Source organism: Wyeomyia smithii, chromosome 2, assembly GCF_029784165.1.
Source record: "Wyeomyia smithii strain HCP4-BCI-WySm-NY-G18 chromosome 2, ASM2978416v1, whole genome shotgun sequence".
In the NCBI taxonomy this organism is placed as follows: domain Eukaryota; kingdom Metazoa; phylum Arthropoda; class Insecta; order Diptera; family Culicidae; genus Wyeomyia; species Wyeomyia smithii.
In genome coordinates, this window is record NC_073695.1 from 202,179,663 (window position 1) to 202,206,043 (window position 26,381).

Consider the following 26,381-nt stretch of genomic DNA (forward strand, 5'->3'; position numbering starts at 1 on the left):
AGGTTTCAAAATTAACTTATTTTCTCACGGTTAAGGGAAAAATAATCAGTGTCGTCAATTTAAGATGACTTCTTTCAAACCCTTTATACGCGTTGTGACCATGGTTAAGTTCATTGAAACCTCGTTTAAATAATTTCATAATTCATGGTTAAATTTTTGTGATATTTTAATCATTTCTTGGAAATTTGTAGCTTAATGTGGAAGCGGGTATGCTTGTTTAGACCCTATTAACGTTCTACCATTTTTGGATGCAACATTTAGTTTCAGATGATTCGTTGAATCTAGAATTAATTCCCGTTGACAATGACAGTTATGCGTTATCTTGATGCAGCAAATAATCTCGACGTTTGTGTGATCAAACCGTGCCGCATGAAAAGAGTTATGGCCATAGTAAACCAACTGTCTAAGTGCGAAAATCCTGCAAAATTAAATATTTGTCCTATTTACGAACCAGACCTAGCGTTATCTGATGTCTAGACAATTGTATAATTAAACACGATAGGAGGGTGTCAATCAGTGCAAATTTACAAGAATGTTTATTGTTTTGTTTAGTTTTTGTGATAGCGAGTGGCGGATTTATCTTAATAATTTCTCATTAGATGCACGAGTTTTAAGCAACAATCGAGAAATTCTTTCACGGTTGGTTTATCATTGTCCTGTAAATGAAAAGTTGGCTGCAACTTTTGTGTCTAATAAACATAAAGGTCATGTTCTGATAGCAAAATGTAAGTTCATGAGCTTTGCTAATGGATTACCAAGCGACTATAATGATAATTTGTGCTATATTTTTTCATAATTTTTCCTGTTGGATTGCTTGAGTAATATATACGAAGTAAAGAAAAGAAAGATTTATATAGATTCCAAAAAATTAACTAAGCCCTCCAATTGCTATCTCCAGCTAATAATCGCTAATCTAGCAAAAGCAACACTGATTTGACATCAGTGATTAGACGTCATTTCGCCAACGAGGTGGGATTTGTTGATTGTAATGCTGACATAGATGAGCGCATTGCAATACAGCCACTAGTCGGCATACCTTATACACACCTCTAATCACGTACTGCAGGTACGTGTAGGTTTGAACTTTTGCGGTGCTGATCACTCTTCTGTTGTACAAACTGGGTGGCCTAGAGCCACCATGATTCTGGTTGCTTGCTAGCTGCTGGAGGAGGTGGCATTTCAGCAGATTCATTCAGTACTGCGACATCACTCAAGCGAAGTGGTTTTCGGGCTATTGTTTATCTTGTGGTGTTCACTTAAGAAGCCTCATCAAATGCAACTTCTGTTGCATTATACGAATTCTAGTGAGGCTTCTACATTGATCGGTGCAATGTCAAGTGTGATTCTGTGCGGTGCAAGAATACCACAAGAGAAGTATGATGTGATAATGGTTTCAAAGGCGTGAGAACTTGTGTTTTGATGATATCCAGACTAGTGGCGGTCTACCATTGAAGCGTGTACACTAAATTAATTGATTCAATAAAATTATTATGCAACGTACCTATTGGAGAAACCGCGACATTCTGTGACTATGTTTTTAAGAGAAATAGGAATATGTTCATGTTGCGGCAATTAATCTTGCATGAAGATTCTTTTTAGGCATACTACTATGGAGTGAGAAACGTTAAACAAGTAAAAAAGTAAGTAAATGAAATGAACAAATTGAATCGACCAACCATAATAATTAAGAATAACATACATATGCAATACATACATTTTTCGAATGCACATATTTGAGACCAAGTTCTAAATTCTCTTTATTTATCGTCTCGAACAGCATACCATAAAATCTTAGCAGAAGCTATCCAAGTTCAACGATCTAAATTCAGCATCACGAAGATGAAATTTTATTCCAGTTGTCTGAAAATTTTTCACCTTGCGGTTACAGTTATCACCGTGTGGTTAAAGCTAACACTTTATCGACCTTTATGAAAGATGATCGGTTTTATTCATGTTGTCGACGATTTGGTACGATGTTAGCCTCACTTTTTCATTTGGTTTCGTTGCTTTCCTATAAAGCGGACACATATTTTTTCTGACCGGCCGTGTTAATTCCAAATCTCATTTTCTACGTAACACTTGGGATATTGACAGGACTTTTGTGATTATGCTGTATCGTTAATTGATTTTTCATGAAACGATATCTAATTAGGGATATATTCTGAATATGTTTTCTACATAAAGTAAAGATATCAATTTTTTCCTTCTTCATCACATGGCAATTTCATGTAAAATTCTACTTCTAAACTCCTATTGAGAATTTCTGTTTTAACATCCCAACGGCTATAGAATCAACAGTTCTCATTGTTGTCATCTTTGCTACATGTGCAAAAGTTTCATGATAATCAAAGCCATACCTTTGAGAGCACCCTATAGCAACTAACCTTACCTTATATCTTCTTGTGGATTCTCCATCCTTGATTCCAAATACCCACATGAAATTAATTAATTTGAAACCAGTTGGAATACTATTTACCAAACTCTATGTATTATTCTTTTCGAGTGCTGCCAATTATTACTGAATTGTAGCGTTCCAATTAGGCTAGTCATCCCTCTTCGTTATTTGAGGGATAGTTTGGAGCAAGAGGAAGGCAGCCCTATCTAAACGCTACACGTTTGACAGTAGCCACATATCGGGGCTTTATTTAAAATAAGTACCCGAGGCAGATGCCCAGCCAAAATCCCATCTACCTATCACTTTAGTTAGGAAGGCTCTTCACTCTTTTAAAATAGAGAGATAGCATGCTGCCATCACCGTGGTTTGGGGTATGTCCTCAATAAACTTTACTGTTGAAAATGCACTGTTCACACTGTCAGTGCTCCTTTAATTTTTGATTGATCAAACATACAGATGGTAAATGGCTGGGAATGTGTCACTTGAGACTTTATTGTGGTCATCCATTTCTGTCCAGCAACTCCTATCCCAACCTCAACAAGGTGCCGACCGGGATACGAGTAACCTTAGCGGAGATCGGGTAACCAACTCCCGGTGGAAACTATGGTCGTATGCTGACTGGGAAGGGGGATCGTGCGCGGCTGTATCCTCATGTTATGGGCGGCGTATAACAGCGTCTGACCTGAAGCGGGCGGCTTGATTACAAAAAGCGGTGCCTCGCCAGCTATATCTAAGACAGCAGCCCTAGTAAGGCAGCATACCGAAGTATCTACGAACAATCCAGATATAAATACAGAACGGAATAATCGGTATGGACCTACGACGGATTTCGCGCCAAATGAACCCACGGTTGGCAGCACCCTCTCCGAATTGGTTGAAACTTTTTGGGTGTGAAGACATCACCTAATTAAGCATCTCTGCATACATACTTTTTCCAAAACTTGTCTAGACTCTTTTCTGAAAAGGGTGAAACTTTTTTTGCCTTTTTTGTAAATTAATATAATTCAAAAACGGTAAATTATACATAAAAGTGTTCCATAAGTAACTTTTAGGAAATTGTCTGAATTTTCATAAAAATATATGAAAAAAATTATATATCAAGTACTACCTTGAAAAAAAAAATACAATTTAAACACAAAACATCGATTTAAAAAAATGGTCATCTCCGAATTGGCTAAAAAAAATTTTAGTGAAAGACAACATTGTTGGTTACATTTCGTTCATACATCGCAACTTGAGCATATTAAAGGAAAAAAAGTTTTCTCTAAAATTAAAAATGAAAATGCAAACTAAAACCAAGGTATATTATTTTTTAGTGTGAAACACCTTGATAGAATGAAATACTTTTATGTTGTGTAGTATTTCATTCTATCAGGTTATTTTACACTGAAAAAATAATATACCTTAGTTTTAGTTTGCATTTTAATTTTTAATTTTTGAAAATAACTTTTTTTCCTCAAATATGCTCAAGTTGCGATGTATGAACGAAATGTAGCCAACAATGTTGTCTTTCACCAAAAAATTTTTTTAGCCAATTCGGAGATGACCATTTTTTTTAAATCGATGTTTTGTGTTTAAATTGTATATTTTTTCAAGGTAGTACTTGATATATAATTTTTTTTAATTTTTTTTTATGGAAATTCAGACAATTTCCTAAAAGTTACTTATAGAAAACTTTTTTGTAGAATACACCGCCTTTGAATTATATTGATTTACAAAAAATCGGCAAAAACAGTTTCGCCCTTTTCAGAAGACAGCCTAGACTAATTTTGGCAAAAGTAAGTATGCAGAGATGCTTATTTAGGTGATGTCTTCACACCCAAAAAGTTTCAACCAATTCGGAGAGGGTACTGCCAATCCTTGAGACGATTTGGGATGAAATCCGTCCTATACATTTTTGAAATTATCGAAAAAGTAGGCTAAAATATGATATAACTTTGTAAGTAAAAGTCCTGGAGATATATAGCCTTTTACAAAAATGTGCACTTTGTGTGCCCTCACAATTCCTCTGAACAATACTTTCGTATAAAATGCAACTAACAAAAGTTAAGTACAAAAAACTAACTTTTAAGTAAGTTCCATGTTCTATACTTTATAACTTTGTACCAAAAAAAAAAAGATATGATTTTCATTTGTTCAACAAAGTTTCATATTTTTGAATCTTCTACAACTTTGCTGAATAAACTATTCTTCTATCTCTTAACACAAAAAAGTTAATTTATTTTTATTTTTAGTATAGTAAACTTTTCATACTTTTTGACAATTTGCGATTATGCGGGCCATTCATTCAAACAATTGTTTCAAAGGCTTTATTAAGGTAGGATGAATGTGAAGGCGCTATGGAATTAAGATTCACTTTTTGCCTTATTGGACCACTTTGCGGCGGGATCCTCCCTAGGCAGAGTAACAGGCTCTGCGGTTCTAAGTAGTGGGTCACCCGCACCCTTCAGAAGGGTTAGTACTTCCCGATCGCTCTCGTGAAGGTGGGGATTATCACCATCCGTCCGTCGTCGTCCTTGACAGTGGTGGTTGCGGTTGTCAACTTCTTAAATAAAAACTTGACTATTTCAATAACCGGTGGACCAGCTGGAGTGGACCTGAACGAGCAGTGGAAGCACATCCATGATGCGGTCAGCGAAACAGCGCGAGAGGTGATAGGCATGACAACGGGAACCACGCGTAGTGGGTGGTTCGATGCTGAGTGCCTAGAGCTGACGGCGGAGAGAATCCGAGCCTACGCCAACACGTTAGTAGCAGCTAATCGTGTAACGCGTTAGATGCGGGAGAAATACCGGGAGGCAAGAGCTGCCGAAAAGAGGCTTCATCGCCGTAAGAAACGTGAGCACTACGATCGCGTCCTCGCGGAGGCGGAGAATTGCTTCACCAGGCACGATACGAGGAGCTTCTATAGAACGATCAACGGAATCAGGAACCGGACCGTGCCAGTACCTGCCATGTGCAATGACAGGGAGGGGAACCTGATTACCGAAAAATCGCAGGTGGCCAGGCGTCGGAAGCAACATTTCGAAGTGGTGTTGAACGGCGAGGAAGGGAGGAGAGTCGTCGAGGGGAACCGGATAGAAATTGGGGAGGACGGACAAGCTGTGGACCCACCAACATTGGACGAGGTGAAGAATGCTTGCAAAGAGCTAAAAACCAACAAAGCCGCTGGGAAGGACGGCTTACCGGCCGAACTTTTCAAAGTTGGGAGCGAGCGGCTGTGCAGTGCAATTCACCAGATTATCCTAAGGGTATGGTCTGAGGAACAACTACCTACGGACTGGTTGGAAGGACTCATATGCCCTATCTACAAGAAGGGACCTAGACTCGAGTGTAGTAATTATCGAGACATACAACAACAATATCGCACGCTAGCCTGGGGGGCTAATGCGGTCTCGATCAACTAGATTAGTTGAGAGAATTCGTTATCGATAATGTTTTCGGCACATTTTGCATGTTGTAGGATAAGTACAATAAGTGCTGAGTCGAGAAAAATTCCAGCTCGAAAAGTTCCTCGACCTGATCGGGAATCGAACCCGATATCACAACCGTGCGGGAGAGCTAGCCGACCGACATCGCTAACCACAGAACCACGGGGACCACCTCAATTCCGCTTACAAAATTCTCTCCCGTATCCTGTTCCAGCGACTGAGGCCGTTGCAGGAAGCCTTTGTTGGAGAATACCAATGCGATTTTCGAGTGGGGCGATCCACAACGGACCAGATGTTCACCTTGAGACAGATCCTCGACAAGTTTCGAGAACACAACCTGCAGACACATCATCTGTTTATAGACTTTCGAGCGGCGTACGATACAGTGAAACGCAACGAGCTGTGGCAAATAATGCTAGAACATGGTTTCCCAACTAAACTGATTGAACTGATACGTGCGACGCTCGACGGTTTTACATCATGCGTCAGGACAGCGGGCGAATTTTCGGACGCGTTTGTGACGTTAGATGGTCTGAAGCAAGGTGACGGGCTCTCGAACTTGCTCTTCAACATAGCTTTGGAAGGTGCGATACGAAGGGCAGGTGTGCAGAAGAGCGGCACCATCATCACTAAGTCTCACATGCTTCTGAGCTTTGCGGACGAAGCATTGATATAATTGGTGTTAACCGTAGAGCAGTTGAGAAGGCCTTTACGGCTCTCAAAAGGGAAGCTGCGAGAATTGGACTCACCATAAACACTGCCAAAACGAAGTACATAGTGGCTGGCAGATCCGTGGTAGTTCTACGGGTGTTGGTGCTGCGGTGGAGATGGATGGGGATACTTTCGAAGCGGTCGACGAATTTATTTATCTTGGTACACTCGTGACATGTGACAACGAGGTGAGCCGCGAGGTGAAGAAGTGGATTGCGGCGGCGAATAGGGCTTATCACGGATTGCGTAGCCAGCTTAGGTCCCGTAGCCTACAGATCCGTACGAAATTTGCGCTCTATAGGACTCTGATCCTCCCGGTGGCGCTCTACGGACATGAATCGTGGACGTGGAAGGAGGCCGATCGACGAGTGCTTGGGGTCTTCGAGCGTAGAATCCTGCGATCAATACTCGGAGGCAAACTAGAGAACGGGGTGTGGCGCAGGCGCATGAATCACGAGCTGTACGAAGTATACAAACACGCTGATATTGTCAAGCTGATGAAACACGGCAGGTTACAGTGGGCTGGCCATGTAGCACGGATGGCGGATGAGCGACCGGCAAAGATAATATTTAGTAGAGAACCGGATAGAGGCCGACGACTTCGAGGCAGACCGCGCACGCGCTGCATGTGTGCTGTCGACGAGGCTGCCAGTGCAGCGGGTGTAAGGGGAGACTGGAGAGTAGCAGCCCAAGACCGAGTTTTGTGGAGACGTATTCTGGATTTGGCATAGGATCTTAATGATCTGTCGCCATAAAAGTAAAGTAAAGTGAGTATTTCAATAACCTTCAATATCTGCAAATAGTTCACACACTTACCAGATACCCCTATGGGCTTCTGGTGCCTGTCAGTGGAAGCATATTTAAAAAAAAAACAAGTTCTAGTAGGTAGTACAAGTACTGCCCAGACTTGTACTTTCTTTATCTGGATTGTTCGTAGTAATTCAAATTCGGTTACTAGGGCTGCGATACCTGGTCTCGCGAGGGGGCTGTCATCCTAGATAAAGCTGGCAATGCACCGCACTTCATGATGCAGCCGCTTGGTCAGGGTCAGATGCTGTTGTTCGCCACCCCTGGGGAGACAACCGCGTACGCCCCTTCTTCCCAGTCAGCATACGGCCAAAGTTTCTACTGGGGATCGGTTACCCGATCGCCGCTACGGTTACTCGCATCGCGGTCGACACCTCGTAGAGGTCAAATAAATGTTGTATGAACAAAAAAAAATTGATATCTCTTGAGTACCAAAAAAAATCTGCCACGGACTCCAGGAAAACCATATTCCTAGACCCATGACTTATTGGTCGGTGAATCGACATACCAAACTAATAATGCCTTTGGAACTATCTGATTCCCAAAAATGGTTTTGTAGTTTTTAATTTATGTTTTCATGATTACGGTTTATGTAGAAAAACATCTCCAAAGTCACTTTTTTCAGAAATGAACAAAATAGTTTTTCTGAACATGATGAAATATAAGAAATGCTTTTAAATCTGTTAGGGTATGTTTGCATACAATTAAGAGCTTGTTATTTTAGTTTCTTAAAACTGGAAAGTAATGGATTTTAACCCCTACTGAGTCTGCCGTATACCACATAGAAAATATGTTAAATTTGTCTACATTTGACCATCTGAAACATCGAATGTAAGCACGTGTAAGCACTGCTTCTGATAGTGTGCCTGAGAGCCCTATTTGTGCCCTTCAAAAAAAACTTTGTTGGAAGAGATGATTGAAAATTTTTCATGTTTTGGCAAGCTTTGATTTTTTAGTTGACTTATCAACGAAATTCTTTGTATATCTTAGAAATTTTATCCAAAATACATTATTTATTAGTTTAGACTGACGAGTTACTTTTGTTTTTCGAAAAATATATAAAATTTTTCTCATTTTGCCTATTATCACTTCGATTTTACAATAAAAAAATTGGCAGCTAAATTGGGGAAAACACAGCACTCCAAAGCGCAGGTGGCCAATCTGCTAACAAACGCACTACGCAAAAGACAACACACTTGAGCGCCATTCGTTAAAAAAAAAGTTATCAACCACGAATGTTTCACTATCTATCTCTGTGTTCTGATGTGTCCTTTCGATCAACAATTAGTTTCACTGAAGTTGATGCGTGTAAATCGGATGGGAAGAAAAATATCACTCACATAGCAAAAGACACAATTATGGGTCACTTTTGGCATTCAAAATCATTTAGTCTATAAAATCGTTGTAAAAGCTTGATAATAAGTTATTTTATTCAGTCGTGATGTATTTTCATGCAAAAGTAATAGTAATAGCCAAAATATGGACTGACCCCCAATTGTGCACCGCAAAATGTAACACTACTACAATTATGGGTCACTTCACTTATTGCACCGAGCAGAATTATAGTTTTTAGTGACATTTTAAACTTTGAAACATTTCAATCGTATAAATAAGGTTACAAGTGAATTATAAAAAATAACATTGCCAATGAAAATTGTTCAGTTTCGTGAGGATAGACGCATTTGCGTAAAAGTGACCCATAATTGTAGCTGACCCATAATTGTGGAGGCACTGTAATAGAAAAACAGAAATAAATGAGACTGTTGACGCGAGAAGAACTACAAGACTGCCACACTGTTAGAAAGTTCGCGTTCCGGAAGTAGATTTGGTGCTACTTACCTGTGATACTGGAAGAATTGTCTTTTCATGCTCTGCTGCGCCTGCAGGTAGAGAATGCTGTTGACTGCCCACTTTCGTCATTAGTTTTCTTTTGCTGATAGGAGTTGTTCGCTGAAGCAGAGCTGCCTCCGCCGTCATAACCCTAATCAGGATTGGAATTCTGGTTCATCTTCAACATAAAAAATCAACACAATGTAGGGTAAGCGCCAACAGAGACTAATAAGAAAATTGATGCTAGAGACATGCTTTGAGTATATCCCTTTTACTATAAACTAACGGGTTTTTCAGCTCAACCGAGATTTAAAATATAATGTTCAGTGGCAGCACCATATTTCCAAAAATTCACTCTTTGAAAATCTGATTTTTTTTACTAAAATTACACAACGTAAGCTAAACATTGACAGTTGTTTGAACTTGGAGAAAACTTATGATAAAATTGAAAATTGTCGGAACATTTTCTCTCAGGTTTTTACAGTGTACATTTTCTATGACTTTACCAAAAGTCACAGTGTATTGGTGTATCAAACAAATCGTTTTGGCTCTAAAAATAGTTTTGACATTAACCCTCTAGTGCTAAAGTTGATTTCTAGGCGGGCTTCGGTAAAATCACTATGAATCATTATAAACACTTTTTGAGTGTTAATTGAAGCTTTTTAGAGGTTTGACTGAAGCCCGTCAAAAGGCGGCATTGGGCACTAGAGGGTTTTGTGGTATCTAAGTACAATCATTAATATTTATAATTGCCTACCAACACTTAAAGAAGTATATGCATAAAATATAAAAAAAAGTAGGAGGTTGTATCCAAGACACGACCGCATAACTGACGTAGAACTACGCACACTATTAACAAATGCATTGTTGTAAGTGTTTCATTAATGAGTCATAAAGTCTACTAATGCTTACTTTGTGTTGTCTCAACAGTGGGGGAATGAAGACACTGAAAACACGAGCTGTAAAAGCTGTTTCACATTCAATAAATTAGACGGCCGCTACAGATTTAAGTTGCTAATATCCAGCACAGATGGCTCGCTTGAGTTGTTAAAAAATTATTAACAATCAAATACTTGTTTATTTGCCTTGAAAAAGGCATTTTGCTGCTCAAAACTGGATTTGCTGATGGCAACCTTTATGCTGCCTCAGTAGTGGGACAATAATGTCAGTCTGGCGACACACGCTGAGAAGTAAGGAAAACCGCGCTGCTCCTGCGACATGGTGACCAACCACAGGGCAAGTGATTTGTTTTATTTAAAGGCAGCCACAGGCGCAACCCGCTGCTATCCGCTGCAATCCGCTGTAACTGCTTATTGCTGATATATGCTGATATCTGCTAATACTGCTGTCAACGTTGTGGACGGTCTAGATAGCTCACCCTCCGACTAAAGAATGTAGCTGATTTTACCAGAAACACTCTTTTACAGTCGAGGGTTGCTACGAAATAGGCCACGCCTTTTTGTTCATTTTTGCCATTCTCTAATGTTCTTTAGAAGAATTATTCCACAATTCGCATTTCATTTTTGTATACAACGAATAAACACCGATCGTGCTTTCACACACGCAACGATTTTAACCCCCATCGTGTCGCGGTTTGTAACATCAAGCGATTTCGTTTGCTTGCTGTTGCGTGTTACATCATGTTGCAACTGAGCAGGTGGCAGACGACGATATTCTGTTTATGCTGATTGATTAAATTTCAATTTATTCCTGTGAAGTCGAATTGATGTTAAGGTGTTCTAACAGAACAGGGCGGTTTGTTGTTCAACATCGGTTATGCTGATCACAGCCTTTGTGCTGCCTCATCAGTGGAGGGGATTAGGTAAATAAATAAAGTAAATTTTTTGATCGCGACTGAATTTGATTGCTAGGATCCAGCACATAATGCTTGTGTTATTGCCAAAAAATTATTAACCTTGAATTACTTGTTTATTTTCTTCCTTGAGAAAGGCATTTTGCTGTTCAAAATCTTTAAAAGCTGTTTTAGCAATCAGTAAATAAGACGGCCGCGACAGAATTGTGTTTTCTTGGATTCAGCACAGAATGTGTTGTTGCCAAGAAAAGGCAAAACTTAATTGCGGGAAGAAGGCCGAAGCTCTTAACTGGCATATCGAGACGTTTGGTGCTACCTCGCTGCCGCTTAGATACGTGGTGTGATCTGTTTACTGGCGCAACCCGTTGCTGCTACTTCTGCAATTCGCTACGATGAGGCTAACTAGTTATACTATTCTGTCGACCTTTTTTGGGAAAGGCAGCGAGCGACCAATCAGAGGACGTAATTTTCGTTTCAACAAGGCTTGACAATTTTCAATAGTACAATAGTTCGCATAATCAATCAACACTTTTCTACATTTGGGTGGATGCGTGTATAATTTTACAATCAATTGCTGCAAGAATCAAGAAAATCGGTTGACAACAAACCGATTTATAAGCATTTAAAAAGGGACATTTTTCGTCCCCTTTTCGTTAATAGTGTTTCTATTTACATCCCTATGTGGTAGGCTAAAGAAAAACGTAGTTCTACGTCAAAATTCGGATCGCGGAACCGATAAGGACACTGAAATTAATGAGAGGGAGAAATAAAAAGAATGGTAGTAGTATATTTAAGTCATGGTTTGATTTTCTTTATTAAACAATGCAGAAACAAGTAAGAAATTTGCAATAGAATGGTATTACAATGTGATTTTGTGCGTTCTGTGACAAAACCAACTTAGCTTTTTTTTAAACCAAATCGTTATATGGATATATTTTAATGAAAAATGGGTAGCGATATAGTACAGAAAAATGATTATGATGGGTTGGAAAGAGTAAATTGAAAAAAAATAAAAGAAAGTGAAATTGGAAAAAACATAAGAGTAAAATTGAAATGTCGGAAAAAGCTGTGAAATTATAATAAAAAAGAAAAGAAGATAAAACAAACTATAAAAGGGAAAGATTTCATAAATGGAATGAGGAACTGAGAAAAAACATGATTGCTGAGATGATTAAGTAGAAAATTCAAACCATGATGAATTTCAAAAACGATATTTCAATTGATTGACGAAAAACAAGAGAAATAACCGCTAAAACCTAAATATAAAATTAGAAACTTAAAACAATGAGAAATAAAATACTTGCTAGATAGTCATAAAAATGTAGTTTTTAGTGAAACTAGCTATGAAAACCTTGGCAGCAAAAATGTTGAAATTCGCAACGAAATGGTGTTACGATTGAATGTTCCAACATCGGTGATTCACAGATTTTCAAGTATCATGATTAGGCTTTTTTAGTGTAAACACAACAAGTTATTGTCTATTGCAGAGTTTGAACATATCGTTTAATGCTATGCTTTACTACGAATCGTCAGATAACAGCTCGTGCTCAGATGACAGCTAGATTGATTGATTAGTCTGCTGATTGGAATCATATCTCTTGTATGGATAGCTTATGTACTGTCTACATTAAGCTCGATATGAAACGTATCATTAAAATCATTTCATCTGCAGCAGGTGGTGTGTATGGTATCATCTTAATTGTGCTGGAATACGACGGCCCATCGTTAGTAGGAAAGCAGTCACCAGAATGGCCATTTCAAATCCAGCGTACGTGCATGACGAACCGTCGCAGGACAGAACGACGGATAGACATCTCTCTCGAGGAAGGAATTCACTTTCAACGACGGATTTTTCATTCTCGAATGTGTCATCCGAATCCAGTACGGCAGTTTGTGTTTCCTCACAGTCAAGTGATGCTAATCTTACAAAAACCTTCAAAGGAATCCCAGCCAAACGTGACAAGTGGGGCAAGGATATTGAATTTCTTCTATCCTGCATTGCGCTCTCCGTCGGACTTGGTAACGTCTGGCGCTTTCCAATCGCAGCATTGGAAAATGGAGGTGGAGCATTCGTGATTCCGTACTTGATTGTGCTGCTTTTGGTCGGACGTCCGATCTACTACTTGGAAATGCTAATTGGTCAGTTTTCCAGTCGTGGCTGCATCGATGTTTACGATGCGTCCCCGGCTATGCGTGGAATTGGTTACGGCCAAACCTATTCGACGTTTATAGTGATGACTTACTATGCATCGCTGATGGGTCTGACGGTACGATACTTGATTGCTTCCTTCGGAAACCCATTGCCTTGGAGCGAGTGTCAAGCAAGCTGGAATACAACCTGTATAAACTCAAAACTGGTGGCTGTGGATTTTGGGGATAATTCCAGTGCCGTGAAAGTTACCTCTGCAGAGTTGTTTTTTGTGTGAGTGGGGAAGAACTTGTTGACATGACAGATGATATTAAAAAGGTTGGTGTTTTTTGTTACAGCAAGGAAGTATTGAAGGAAACAGGCTCGATTGATGCTGGAATTGGAAAGCCGGACTGGAGACTGGTGTTGTGTTTATTGTTTCCATGGATTTGTATCTGCTTGACGCTGATTAAAGGCATTAGGAGCTCGGGCAAAGCATCCTATTTTCTGGCCATTTTTCCTTATGTCATAATGCTACTGCTGCTGATCAGAGCCTGTACTCTGGAAGGGGCTGGTGCAGGGATGCTGTATCTAATCAAACCGCAATGGGATCGTATCCTCGAGGCTAAAGTTTGGTACTCGGCTGTCACGCAGATGTTTTTCTCGTTAACCGTATGCTTTGGTAATGTTATTATGTACTCATCCTTCAATCGATTCACAAATAATGTTTATAGGTAAGTTAAAAACTAGCACTTGATTTTCCTGTTGTATTGATGACTTTAATTACAACTTTCAGAGATGTTACAATCGTCACCATACTGGACACATGTACCTCCATGCTATCGGGATTGATTGTTTTCGGAGTCATTGGACACTTGGCATACGTGGCGGACATCCCCGACATCAAAAACGTAGTTCGAGGTGGAGCTGGTCTGGCGTTTATCACTTACCCGGAGGCAATCGCAAAGTTTCAAATATGGCCGCAATTTTTTGCTGTCACCTTCTTCCTAATGCTGTTCGTTCTCGGAATTGGAAGCAATGTCGGTATGGCAACCACAGTTTTGACCGTGATTCGAGATAGGTTTCCGAACCTGAAACCTTCCCTGGTGGCGCTTGGGATTGCTGTTGTTGGTTTTAGTGTGGGGATTGTCTACACCACGCCCGCCAGTCAATATCTGTTGGATTTTCTAGACTTTTACGGTGCATCCTTCGTTGCGCTTGTGCTGGCGGTATTTGAGATATTCACTTTTGCATGGATCTATGGCGTTGGCCGAATTTGCCGCGATATCGAGTTTATGCTGGGCATCAAAACTGGTCTTTACTGGCGCCTGTGCTGGGGTTTCATAACGCCTGTTATGCTTCTAGCTATTTTGATCTACCACATTGCAACATACAAGCCGTTTACTTTCCAGGGCTATGTGTTTTCGGATGGAATGTATGGTGAGTTTTTTTTAAATAATTATATCTCTAGCAGAATGCTTACATTCATTTCTAAATTAAGCCTTAGGATGGTGCGTTTTCGCGGCTGGTGTACTGCAGCTTCCTGCTTGGGCTGTTTATGCTTTTTTGCAACAAAAAGAATCCAACTGGCGCGTTAGGTTGCTTAATTGTTTCAAACCGACAAATACCTGGGGCCCGGAAGATCCTGAGCTTAACTTCAAGTATCGTGAGAAGGTGTTAAAACATAAACAGACACTGCCGATGGATCGGAGCATTTATCGAAAATTTGTTGATAATGTTTTCCGTTAACTGATTGATTGCGATCATCAAGATTACGGTGATTGTTAACTTACCTAAGAAAATTATCTTTTTAATGATTCAAACAGTATTACCAAACATTTAGATGTTTAAGCTTTTAATGTGTGTCCCTAGAGATAAATAATAAAAATAAAATGGTTATTGCCAATCACAAATATAGTATAATTCATATATTAATGTTCCAGATCACCAAGTAATTGTTATCTATAAGTCTTTGTCGGTGTCTATTTAAACACTGATTCAGATAAATATAATAAACGATAACAAGCGTTCATGTGTGCTGATTATCTAGCATGTTAGTAAATGAGTTTTTTGTGTAGTTATCAACGTAAACAACCGAAGTCCAGCCGCCCTATTATAATATAGGAATTCGATCACCCTGTTGCCTTTCTGCGCTGAAGGAATAAAAAAATACAGCAAAATAAAGTTAGGAGAAGAAAGCCAAACTAAAGGCGATTTTGGATTTTACCTGATTGTTAAATAAAATTTAAAAATAACGAATACGTAAAAAAATCAAAAGTTTTACTTATTTTAATGAAATTTTAATAAGAATAATTAATTAAAAATAAGTATGTAATGAAACAAATGTTGAGATGAGGTTAACTCATTAATATAATATTTATTTCAGTTGAATAATCTAATATCTTGAACCAAAACTGGGAGGGAAACTAGATAAAGTGAAATAAAAATATTCAATAAACTATATTCCACATAAAAGATATGTATTCAAATTAAATAAGAAACCGTCATAACAGTTTATCACGATCACGAAGATATCGTTGATATAGACGTGATAATTTAGGGAAGCTTATTTAGGTATTAAAACACCAATTATGGCGGTAAGATAAATCGAATTAATATCTGTGCAAAGAAGACTTCTCAAGAACGGCTGAAGATGAAATGGACGTTGATGAATGAAATTAAAATCTAACAATAAGTATATAAAGAATTTATTTAAAAATAAGGATGGTTTAGTAAAATCTAAAAAGGAGGAGTTAAGGAGGAAAGGTTTCATTAAGCAAAGATAAAATGAAAAAATGTAGTATAATAAAACAGAAACTGAATGTGGGTTAAAATAACATCACGTAAACAAAATACAGAAACAGCTTTGATCTACCTATAAGCAAAGAGCGGATTCATGCAAATCGAATATAATGCTTTGGCAAAATTTTACGTTCGTGAAGGGCCGTATATTGATAATCTCGGTAAGTTATATATATTGTATTTTGTTAGTTCAAGCGTTATTGGCAAACCGATAAAATACTGTCTAAATTACCAAATATATCAAAGTATGAACACGACATGAGTAATTTACCGGACGACCATCAGAATCGCAGTATCTATATAGTAGAATATTGTAATAAATAATTAGTTTTGGCTAGCCCACATAATAATCACTTGTAATTCGTGTCACACAAACTACGTATTTCAGCTCATTTTTATTCACATTGTCACGAGATAATGATTTGATTTCGTAACATGCAAGCTAAACCTAATAAAACACTCAAAAACAGAATGCAAAAAGTGTACCGAAAATCAATATTAAAACTGGTTGTTTTTCTCGTGATATGATGGATTATGGGCTCTGAAACCGATGAAATTAACATTGTGTAGATGAAGTCTATACACGAAGGCCATTATAAGACATAGTTGACAATTTCACTTTTACAACGCGTTGTCATTGCAATTGTATTGGAATAGTCATACTAGGCACGATCCTAGTAGCGCGTCCGAAATCTCTGTAACCTAAAATCAACAAATACTTTCCAACATGGGTTTTCTCGACACTCAGGGACAAAAAGGCGACTCCTGGATTTTAAAAACAGCGCGGGATTATCGAAAATCATAGTAATAGTCATAAGGATGATTCTAAGTTTTGAAACCTTTCAGGTTCCTGTAAGAAGTCACCTCCCCGGTCGTCGGTAAATCGGAAAAACACTGGCAGAACTAGACCAATGAAAAAATAACTAGTAATAAAAGAAATTACTTAAGTATATCGATTTAAAAACAAAACAAGTTACAAAATTTCGGCAATTTCAATTTACAAATTGAATCATAAAGAACCGGGACGGGACTTTTTTTGGGAATAGTCGTTCCCAGCATTGCTACGGATTTGGTAAAACTTGAAATATTATTCAAGGGGAATAGTTGCTGTAAATTTAGATGAGGTCCAGCAAATCCAACGGTCTTCTCAAAAAAAGGCGGACACGGATGCGAAGTTAAGGGCATCGAAAATTGCATGAGCTCGCGGACGAGAGTGCTTGCGCTGTTCCCGAATCGAGTTCGAACAGGCGTAACATCACTGGCGACCTCCCTCTGCTTCGGAATACCATCGGTGAGCCCAGAGGAGAGCACGAGGAACTCGTAGCTCGAGAGGAGGCGGCTGAGGAACAGATCAGGACCAGGATGGCGACTGCATCCAAAGAGATGCAGACAGACGCCCCTCGTTCGCTCTATGGGGCAGGTCGCTAAGCGAATGAGGCAATCCCCAGGGAAAGCGATACTCAAGACAGATGGGTCTAAGTACTCAGAAGTCTTGAAGACGAGAGGCGAAGCCCAGCATAATCTTGCTCTGGCGAGATGATACTTGAGCTTCCGAAGGACGCCAACAATAAGGAAGCTACCTACAAGACCGGCAACCTCCTTACAGACGAGTGTGAGGTGATCGAAAGGTGGGAGCAGCACTTCGACGAGCATCTAAACGGCGACGCAGGACAGCGTGAGAACGGTATGGCAACTGATCTTGGTGCACGAGCAGAAGACATCAGGGTTCCAGCCCCCGATCTCCTGGAGGTGGCGGAGGATTGGCCGGCTGGAAAACGATCGAGTAGAATTCGTCGCCGCACCAAGTTAACCATCTACAAGACGCTGATCAGACCGGTAGTCATCTACGTGCATGCTTGTGGAGGACCAACGCGCCCTTGCGGTCTTCGAGACGAGGGTATTGCGTACCATCTTCGGTGGACTACACATGAAGAACGGAGTGTGGAGAAGGTGAATGAACTGCTTGGGGAGCCATCTATCGTCCACACCGCTAAGATTGGCAGGTTGCGGTGTTCTGGGCATATTGTAAGGATGTCGGATGATCCGTCAGGGACGAGACGGAGAGGTGCACAGCGGGCAAGATGGATTGCTCAGGTGGAAGACGACCTGCGGACCCTACGCAGACTGCAGAGCTGGCGCACAGCAGCCATGGACCGAATAGAATGAAGACGACTCTTACGTACGGTAAAGGCCACACCACGGCTTGGTACTGTTTGGTAAGGTAAGTAACACACAACACCGTGACCGAGAAGCTCCTGAGGAAAGATTTGCAAATTCGGGCACTCACCTCTTCAGTTTGAAAACCTGGACGAAATCATCGAGGGGTGTGATGTTGCATAAGCACCCAAGGAGAGGTGCAGAGTGGAAGAGCTCAGTGGGGACCCAGATGGCCACTTTCTGACTACCGTCGGCAGAATCTGGCACTGTAGGAAAAAAAATTGAAGGTTGGCTGGTCAGTATACCCCTAGGTGCTTTGTGCAGTATTTGCTCCAGGCTGCTTTGAGGAGTACATAAGTCCTGGACCTGCAAGGGACCCGATAGAAGCCAGTTATGCACGCGTTGTGGAGGTGCAGAACATAAAACGAAAAATTGCCGGGTGTCTCTCATGCAGCACTGCTAAGCGAGCGAGAAGCAAATCCTTTCCACTCGTTTCTGTTTGGGAATGGAATGTGCTCATTTCCCCAACCATTTGCACACAGACTTTCGAAACTCTTTGTTATTCACGTGCTTGCCAGAGCAGCAGTCAGCATACAACCGCTCAAAAATTCTCTTTTGTTTTTCTACTCACGACGAGTACGCGAGTAGGGACATGCGAGTAGCTCGGATAAAAATACTTCACTAAGAGTGCTTGAAAACATGTGCCCGAAAACAAAAATGCTTCCATCACCGACATACGCATACGAATCGTCAATTGCTGAATTGCTGCCAAGCAGTTTTGCTTGGAGAATCTTTATAATATTGCATGCTGGAACGTGCAGGGTATTGGATTACCTACTCGTCGAAATATTCTTTTGCTACTCCGCTTCTTCGAGTCACGTCACTTCGCATCATCGCAATGCGTCTTGAAACAACCATCTTCGGCTGGTCGTGCTCGCGAGTAGGAGAGTATCCGAGAGTGTGTGACCATGATTTCGGGAGCAAATGTTGGCTTATATCCGTATGAGAAAACTCACAAGCATCAACACTCTGAGGTGTGCAATGAAAAAAGTGAAAAGGAACGAGGAACAGTTCGAATGGAGTATCACCAGTGTGCGATTTCGATAGCAGTGCGAACGCCATTTGGAGTATCGCATGCTTTTTGTTAGTGAGGTGAATAACACTGCTCTCAAGTGGTATGTTCCGGAAGACTAGACGCCAAACACTTTAAAGGAGGTCCCAGGCAAGCCTGCTTCGATATCCCGGGCATAAGGGTGACGCAACAGAACATGAACCACTGCTACGCGGCTCAGCAGCTGCTATACCAAACAGTCTCTGAGTCGTTGTCCGACATTAACATCGTATTGGACCTCTACCGCATCCGTCTCGGAAACGGGAACTGGGTTACGGATAAGTCCAATATAGCGACCATATGGACGACGAGCAGGTTCCAGGTTAAAGAGGTTGTGTTACCCTCAAGAGAATGGTACATGGTTGTCGAGCTGAACGGAGTGTTCTACTGCAGTTGCTATGCTCCGCCACGTTGGTCTACCGAAAGGTTCAGATCTTGTTGGAAGCTTTATAAAAGCTCAACGCCATCGTTTGGACTAAATGTATGTCGATCATCGACGTGACGTTCTCCAGCCTAGTACTAATCACGAACTGGAGGGTAGACGATGCCTGCACGTGCGCGAACAGACGATAGAGCGTTGTGCAGCATTCCAATCTGCACGATCGGCGCTAAAGAATGCGATAAAGTAATGGCCAAGACCAAAGGCGTGTAGGCACCTGCAGAGCGATCATCATCGATGCTGGAGCATACCATCGAGGAACGCTTTTCACGCCACGAGTCAAGTTCTTGGCCTCCGGCGGTCGACAGACTGGTTAAGTACGCTGAGGGTGCAAACGGTCTGGCAAGCAACCGATTCGGCTTCCGGAAGGGCAGGTTCAGGATGCTATTGTTTCCGTCACGCTCGACGTAAAGGTACGTTCAATAATGCCAGCTGGGACTCCATGGCTGTCGCGCTCAGGAGCATCTATGTACCCGTGTCGCTGTACAAAATCCTGGAACACTACTTCCAGAATCGAGTACTAGTCTATAACACGGAGAAGAGTCAGAATTACGTCCCAACCAACTCAGGAGTACTGCAAGGTTCCATTCTGGGTCCGGTGTTGTGTGTTGTGGAATGGCATGTACGACGGTGGTTTAAAGTTGAAATTCCGTGTGAAAATTGTGATTATCGGGTTTACGGATGACATAACGCTGGATACTAAATACTAAGAGCCACGTCAACTATGACTGTAAGAGGGCCTAAACGGCTATTGAAGCACTATCTCGAATTAAATCGAAGAGCTCAGTGGTGTACTGTAGCAAGTGGAAACTTCTTGCCAGCGTGGTTTTGTCCATATTTAGGTATGGTGGGCCAGTGTGGTTCAAAGCTTTTGGTACTAATAGCTATCGTAGTAAACTGTAAAGTACTTGCAGGTTCATGTTCCTGAGGGTTGCGCGTGCGTATCGTACAGTGTCGTACTACGCACGTGACACCAGTGGAATACGAGATACCAGAAGGTCATTCTAGATGATCAAATGGCACCGGGAATAGTCTAATTCCGCGAAGGATAGGTGGACGCACCGACTTGTAACGGAGATATTCGAATGAGTCGGGAGGCGTAATGTAGAAATGAACTTCTACCTGACACAGGTTCTATCAGATCATGGCTGCTTCTGTCAGTATCTACATAGGCTCTTCCCACTGAGCATGTCTTCTTCGTATGCCCTCGCTTTGCGCGCTCGAAAAGCGACATGATGGTAGCAAACGAGCCAAACACTACTTCGGACAATTTAGTTAGGAAAATGTGTTATGACCCGGACAGTGCGGTTTGTGCAGCCGCTTCTCAAAAAGCCCTGGAGCTACGACGTGTATAGTGGGCCAACCACCAACGCGCCAGTGCACAGTGGTCCAATAAGGCACAAAGTGGAACTTAATTCTATAGCGCCTTTCAACTCCATCCTAGCTTGATAGTGTCTTCGGAGCAATTGTTTGTATGAATGACCCGCATAATCGCAAATTATCAAAAAATATGAAAAGTTTACTATACTAAAAATAAAAAAATTAACTTATTTGTGTTAAGAGATACAGTCGAATCCCTTTATAGCGACATCGCAAGGGACTGTCGTTATAGCGAAATGTCGCAATAATACGAAGAATTATTGCATATGTAGAACAGAAGGTACCGTTGAGAATGTCGTTATAGATTCAGCAATGTCGTTATAGAGAGATTCGACTGTACTATTGTCGCAATGAAGAATGACAAGTATTAGTTTTGGTATGTCGTTATAGAGGAAGGTCGTGATAGCGAAATGTCGCAATAAAACGAAGAATTTTAGTATAAAACAGAAGGGACTGTTGAGAATTTCGCTATAGCGAGATTTTTCACTATGAAAAGTGTCGTTATAGAGGGATTCGACTGCAGAAGAATAGTTTATTCAGCTATGTTGTAGAAGATTCAAAATATGAAACTTTGTTGAATAAATGAAAATCCTATCTATTTTTCGGTACAAAGCTATAAAGTATATTACATGGAAATTATTTAAAAGTTAGTTTTTTGTACAACTTTTGTTAGTGGCATTTTACATTGAAGTATACTTCGGATGAATTGTTAGGGCACACAAAACACACATTTCTGCCGAAGACCACATACAGAGCCGGATTTATGAGGGGGCCCAGGGGGCCCGGGCTCCGGGCCTCCACATTCTTGGGGCCCCCACAAATTAAGAAAAAGATTTTTTCTTTTTTAAAAAATGAGATTCAATCAAAAGTTTGATTTACAGTAAGAAAATTTGAACAGAACATTTCAATCTGACACTTGCCTTCAGTTTTATTTTTTCGCGAGCGCCAATATCACAACTACATCCATAAGAGTTCACCTTGGATTCTCTTGGAATGACACACATTAACACACCATTTGAATCGAACCAACGCACATGGGAAGTGAAGCAGAGAAAGAAAATAACCCACGAGTTTTTTAATGCATTGCTTTTGCTAACTTGTCCGAATCAGGGATACCAAATGTGCTTTGCAAAATGCAGATTTTCTGAGTTTGTGTGCAGATTTTATTGACCTGCAGATGTGCGTAGTATTTTTCCTAGTTTCTATTATTTTCAGAGTCGTCTTATATTTGCGCAGTCTTTCTCAAATTGTGTGCAAATTTTTGCCTGTGGATCACAATTTTTTCAAATTGCGGTAGTTTTTTTTTTTAGGTATCAAGAAAAAAATCGAAGATGAAACTTATTAAAAATACCGCACAGTGCGTACCACTGTGAATAATGAAAGACAGTCAAACTTAGCATTATTAGGTTTCGAGTACGAGTATACTGAAGGAGTTGAATGTTGATTATTTAATCAATAAGTTTTCTGCAAAAAAACTCGTAAAGCATAGTTTACAGTTCCAAGTGAAGTGAAACATTTGACAAGTGAAAAAGCGTAAATTTTCGCTTGCGAAATCTGTCGTGAAAACCCGTTTGTGGAACACGCAGGTATTTCTTTTTTTTTTTATTCTCGCTTATTTTCCGTCGGTCTAGTTCCGCCACTGTTGTGACCAATCACCGACGCCCAGGGAGGCGACTCCACACCCAGGACGCTAACTCACGACCCGTTTATTAACGGACCGGCGCCAACGGCTTTACTTCCTCATGCGATGGAAGGCGTGATCCCAGAGATTTTTCGCCTCAGAAAATCTCCCGGTGTCGGCTAGGATTGAATCTAGACCAGTTGGGTTGGTTGTGAGTGGATCACGCCACCTCACAACCATCGACACCTATGTCGGCGGTGGGATTCGAACCCAGGCGTCGAGCGTGGTTGGCAGAGACATTACCAACCACACTAGGCCCCCGCTCTACTCGCAGGTATTTCACCAGTCTGCAGTTTACAGTTTAAGTGAAGCGAAACTCACGAGTTTACACTCCGAGCGAAGTGAAAATTGGCTGCAACTGACAGAATAGAAACGCACGCAAGTTTTGCATAAGATTTTCACCTCGCTTGGAACTCTAAATAGGGCTTAAGAGAAAATTCTAACAAATTTTCGGTAATTTTTCAATAGCAAATAAATGTTTTTACCTCGTACGATAAAAAAATGTTTTTTTTTTTTTGGGCCCCGCACTATAACTGAGCCCCGGGCCCCCACAATCGTAAATCCGGCCCTGACCACATATCTCCAGGACTTTTCCTCACAAAGTTATATCATAGTTTAGCTTATTTTTTCGATAACTTCAAGAATAGAATAGAATAAAGAATAGGTGGATTGGGACGGATGGACTTCATAACAGTTTTTAGCACTCAAGCTAAACCTCGAGAAAAAGTATTGACATCTCATGATTCCACTTGTCCCTTTTTACTTTATACGTTCTCAAAATTTTCGAAAAAAATAAGTTAAAATATGCTATAACTTTGTAAGGAAAAGTCCTGGAGATGTGTGGCCTTCAACAAAAACGTGTGTTTTGTATGCCCAAATGCTTCTTTAGAACAACGTTTTCTTGTAAAATGTAACTAACAAAAGTTAAGTACAAAAAACCAACTTTTAAGTCACTTTTACATGAAATACTGTGTAAATCTGTTCCCAATGAAGATAGGAATTTTGTTTGTTTAGCAAAGTTTCATATTTTTGCACGTTCTAAAACTTTGCCGAATTGACCATTCCTCTATTTCTTAACACAAAAAAGGTTGTATGTTTGATATATGAAAACCTACTGTGATATATGCTCGCCGTACTCTAATATGGGTGGATTGGGACAAATGGAACCTAAAGAAGTTTATAGTACTTCAGCTTAACTTCAAGGAAAAGTATTGTCATCATGATTTCACTTGCCTCTTTTTAACCTATACGTTCTTCAAGTTATCGGAAAATTAAGCTAAAATTTGATATAACTTTGTAAGGAAAAGTCCTGGAGATATATAGTCTTCTGCCAATATATGTGTTTTGTGTGCCCTCACAATTCCTCCGAACTACACTTTCGTGTAAAATGCAACTAACAAAAGTTAAGTAGAAAAAACTAACTTTTGAATTAGTTCCATGTAATATACTTTATAACTTTGTACTGAAAAAAGATAGGGTACTTGTTCAACAAAGTTTCATATTTTTGAATCTTCTACAAATTGAATAAACTATTCTTCTATTTCTTATCACAAAAAAGTTTTATTTTTTTTTATTTTTAGTATAGTAAACTTTTCATATTTTTTGACAATTTGCGATTATGCGGGTCATTCATACAAACAATTGCTCCAGACACTATTGAGCTAGGATGAAGTTGAAAGGCGCTATGGAATTAAGTTCCACTTTTTGCCTTATTGGACCACTGTGCAGTGGTAGCTAACTGCCAATCTCCAGGTGGTTTGCTATGAGGTATTATGGTGAAGAGGGTGCATGAAATACAAAAAGCCACTTTCCGACGTAATATTTAACCGTTGTTCCGTGCAGATAAGGGCTGAAGACTAAAGGGGTTTTAGTGGGTTCGGTTAAATTTAACCCCACTTCTTGAGTTATCCTCTCAGGTGTTTGTTAGCAGATTTCCTCGCCACCTTGCAAAGAAAAGGCGAACTCGAATAATTTCCCTTTCTCTTATTTTAGGGATCAATTCAATCATGAGATCATACCGGTCACAATCATGATACCGTGTGATATCGTTGTCCAGTAACAAGTTGTATAGAACTAATGATAAAATATCATTATTGTATTTTTTTTAATAAATTTAAAATTCAGCAAACTCAAAAAACGAGTTGATGTTTTACTCTTATTGTTTTTTTGACAACCTGAAGTTAAATAATAAATTTTGGTGAAAATTAAGGAATGTGAATATAACGTACCCTGAAGGTTAAATTCGAGATTATTTTCCATATGTCATCTTTACCATCTTTTTCTCAGGCTAGTTTGTTCATTTATTTATTTTTTCATGCAGCAGGTTCCATTCAAAAGTTGCAGCACTTCCTCTAAATTTCTAGGAAATTGATAGGAATTGGTTCACAGGTTCCAAAACAAGTTCCGGATAAGTCATAAGGAGAACATGGGCCCACTAGAACACTTCGATTCTCTTTTCAAATGTAACTTATGGACACTTTAGCCTTACTAGTGCCAACTTGAAAACCTGCGTATCAGAGGAAGTACAATAACTGAACATCTTGATAAGGAAAATTAATATAGTCATATTGAGGCAGATCAAACGAGCCACCTCTTTTAACGCATCATTGATTTAATTTCGCAGCATATAGCGTCAAATAGTGAATCTAACCTGGTATTTCTGGATATAATCAACAAAAAGGCATTTCCTCCTGATAATCAATTCCGACCTGTATTTACGAAAATGAACCTCTTTCATTATTCATTATTCTCTATATCTATTTATTTTTTGCCTGTTAGAAATCCGGGCTCATATAAAATGTGAAATGGAAATCTGTGTACGTTACCCGTGCCTAATAGTGTGTCTGAAATATTTGTTCGTGAGAGTGTGCTTTTAGAAAATTACTCTTGATTAAAAAAATCAATATCTGTGGCAATAACCCAGTTTCATACACAGAATATTACACAATTTTATTCAAGTCCAAAAAGCTAAAATGAAATTTTACGTAAATTTAGGCCATTCTGGCTGGAAAATCTCTATTCGAATAAAGGTTGAGATAATGGACCTTGAATCGAAAGTGGCAATGTAAAAGTTTCCTAGCACAGTTTAGCAAGAGGGTATTCACCTTTTTGCTGTGGCAACTGTAGAAACGCTCAAAGTATAAGAAAAGTTTTCAGGTAAGATGAGAAATGAGAGAAGCGCTCCCTCGGTTAAGCTACAAATAGATATCCTTATTGATATTTAATGACTTTCAGTGTGGATTTTGATAGCATGAATGGAAAGAGTGCGGTTCACTTTTCGAGCTTTTCTAGGACAAACAGTAAACTAATTTGCTGGCTATTATGCACGGATGCTATTTCTTTAATAGATAAATCTTTAGGTTTAGTTCGCATTAAGCGGAAAAAAAACAATATGTTTTTTATTGGAAGAAATGTCTCCTATTATTAATAAAAAAAAACAATTTTTGATAGGAAATCTCGTTTCTGGTGTACTTGTCGGATTTGCATCAGAATAAAATGTAATACGACATAAACCTGCACCCTGCAGCCTATTGAACCGAAAAAGAAACAATATATATTAATGAGTTCCTAATAGAATATTGTATATTAATACCCATGTTGAAAATCTAACATTATGTAAATTTTGGAAAAATGTTAAAACTTACGTAAACTACCACCAATTTCACCCAAGCTAGAAATATTGGCCGATTGTCAAAC

At 39.7% G+C, this 26,381-nt stretch overlaps 1 protein-coding gene across 13 annotated transcripts; it reads left to right on the forward strand.

Annotated features, from left to right (window-relative positions):
- Nucleotides 1-1,063: 1,063 nt before the first annotated feature.
- LOC129724742 (sodium-dependent nutrient amino acid transporter 1-like) lies at nucleotides 1,064-16,344 on the forward strand. Of its 13 annotated transcripts, none has more exons than XM_055679879.1 (7): nucleotides 1,064-1,374; nucleotides 1,511-1,640; nucleotides 12,475-12,602; nucleotides 12,663-13,409; nucleotides 13,475-13,849; nucleotides 13,912-14,555; nucleotides 14,617-16,344. In XM_055679879.1, coding segments are annotated over exons 3-7 (2,016 nt in total). In that variant the 5' UTR covers nucleotides 1,064-1,374; nucleotides 1,511-1,640; nucleotides 12,475-12,600; the 3' UTR covers nucleotides 14,865-16,344. The 13 variants fall into 13 exon arrangements, with proteins under 13 accessions (XP_055535854.1, XP_055535859.1, XP_055535850.1 ...); XM_055679884.1 differs by having other exon boundaries at nucleotides 12,521-12,602; nucleotides 12,660-13,409; XM_055679875.1 differs by having other exon boundaries at nucleotides 12,521-12,602.
- Nucleotides 16,345-26,381: the final 10,037 nt, after the last annotated feature.

Coding starts and splice junctions, on each gene's coding strand:
- LOC129724742 (XM_055679879.1), top strand. Junction 13,410..13,474: donor TCTGCAGAGTTGTTTTTTGT/GTGAGTGGGGAA, acceptor TTTTTGTTACAG/CAAGGAAGTATTGAAGGAAA. Junction 13,850..13,911: donor TTCACAAATAATGTTTATAG/GTAAGTTAAAAA, acceptor TACAACTTTCAG/AGATGTTACAATCGTCACCA.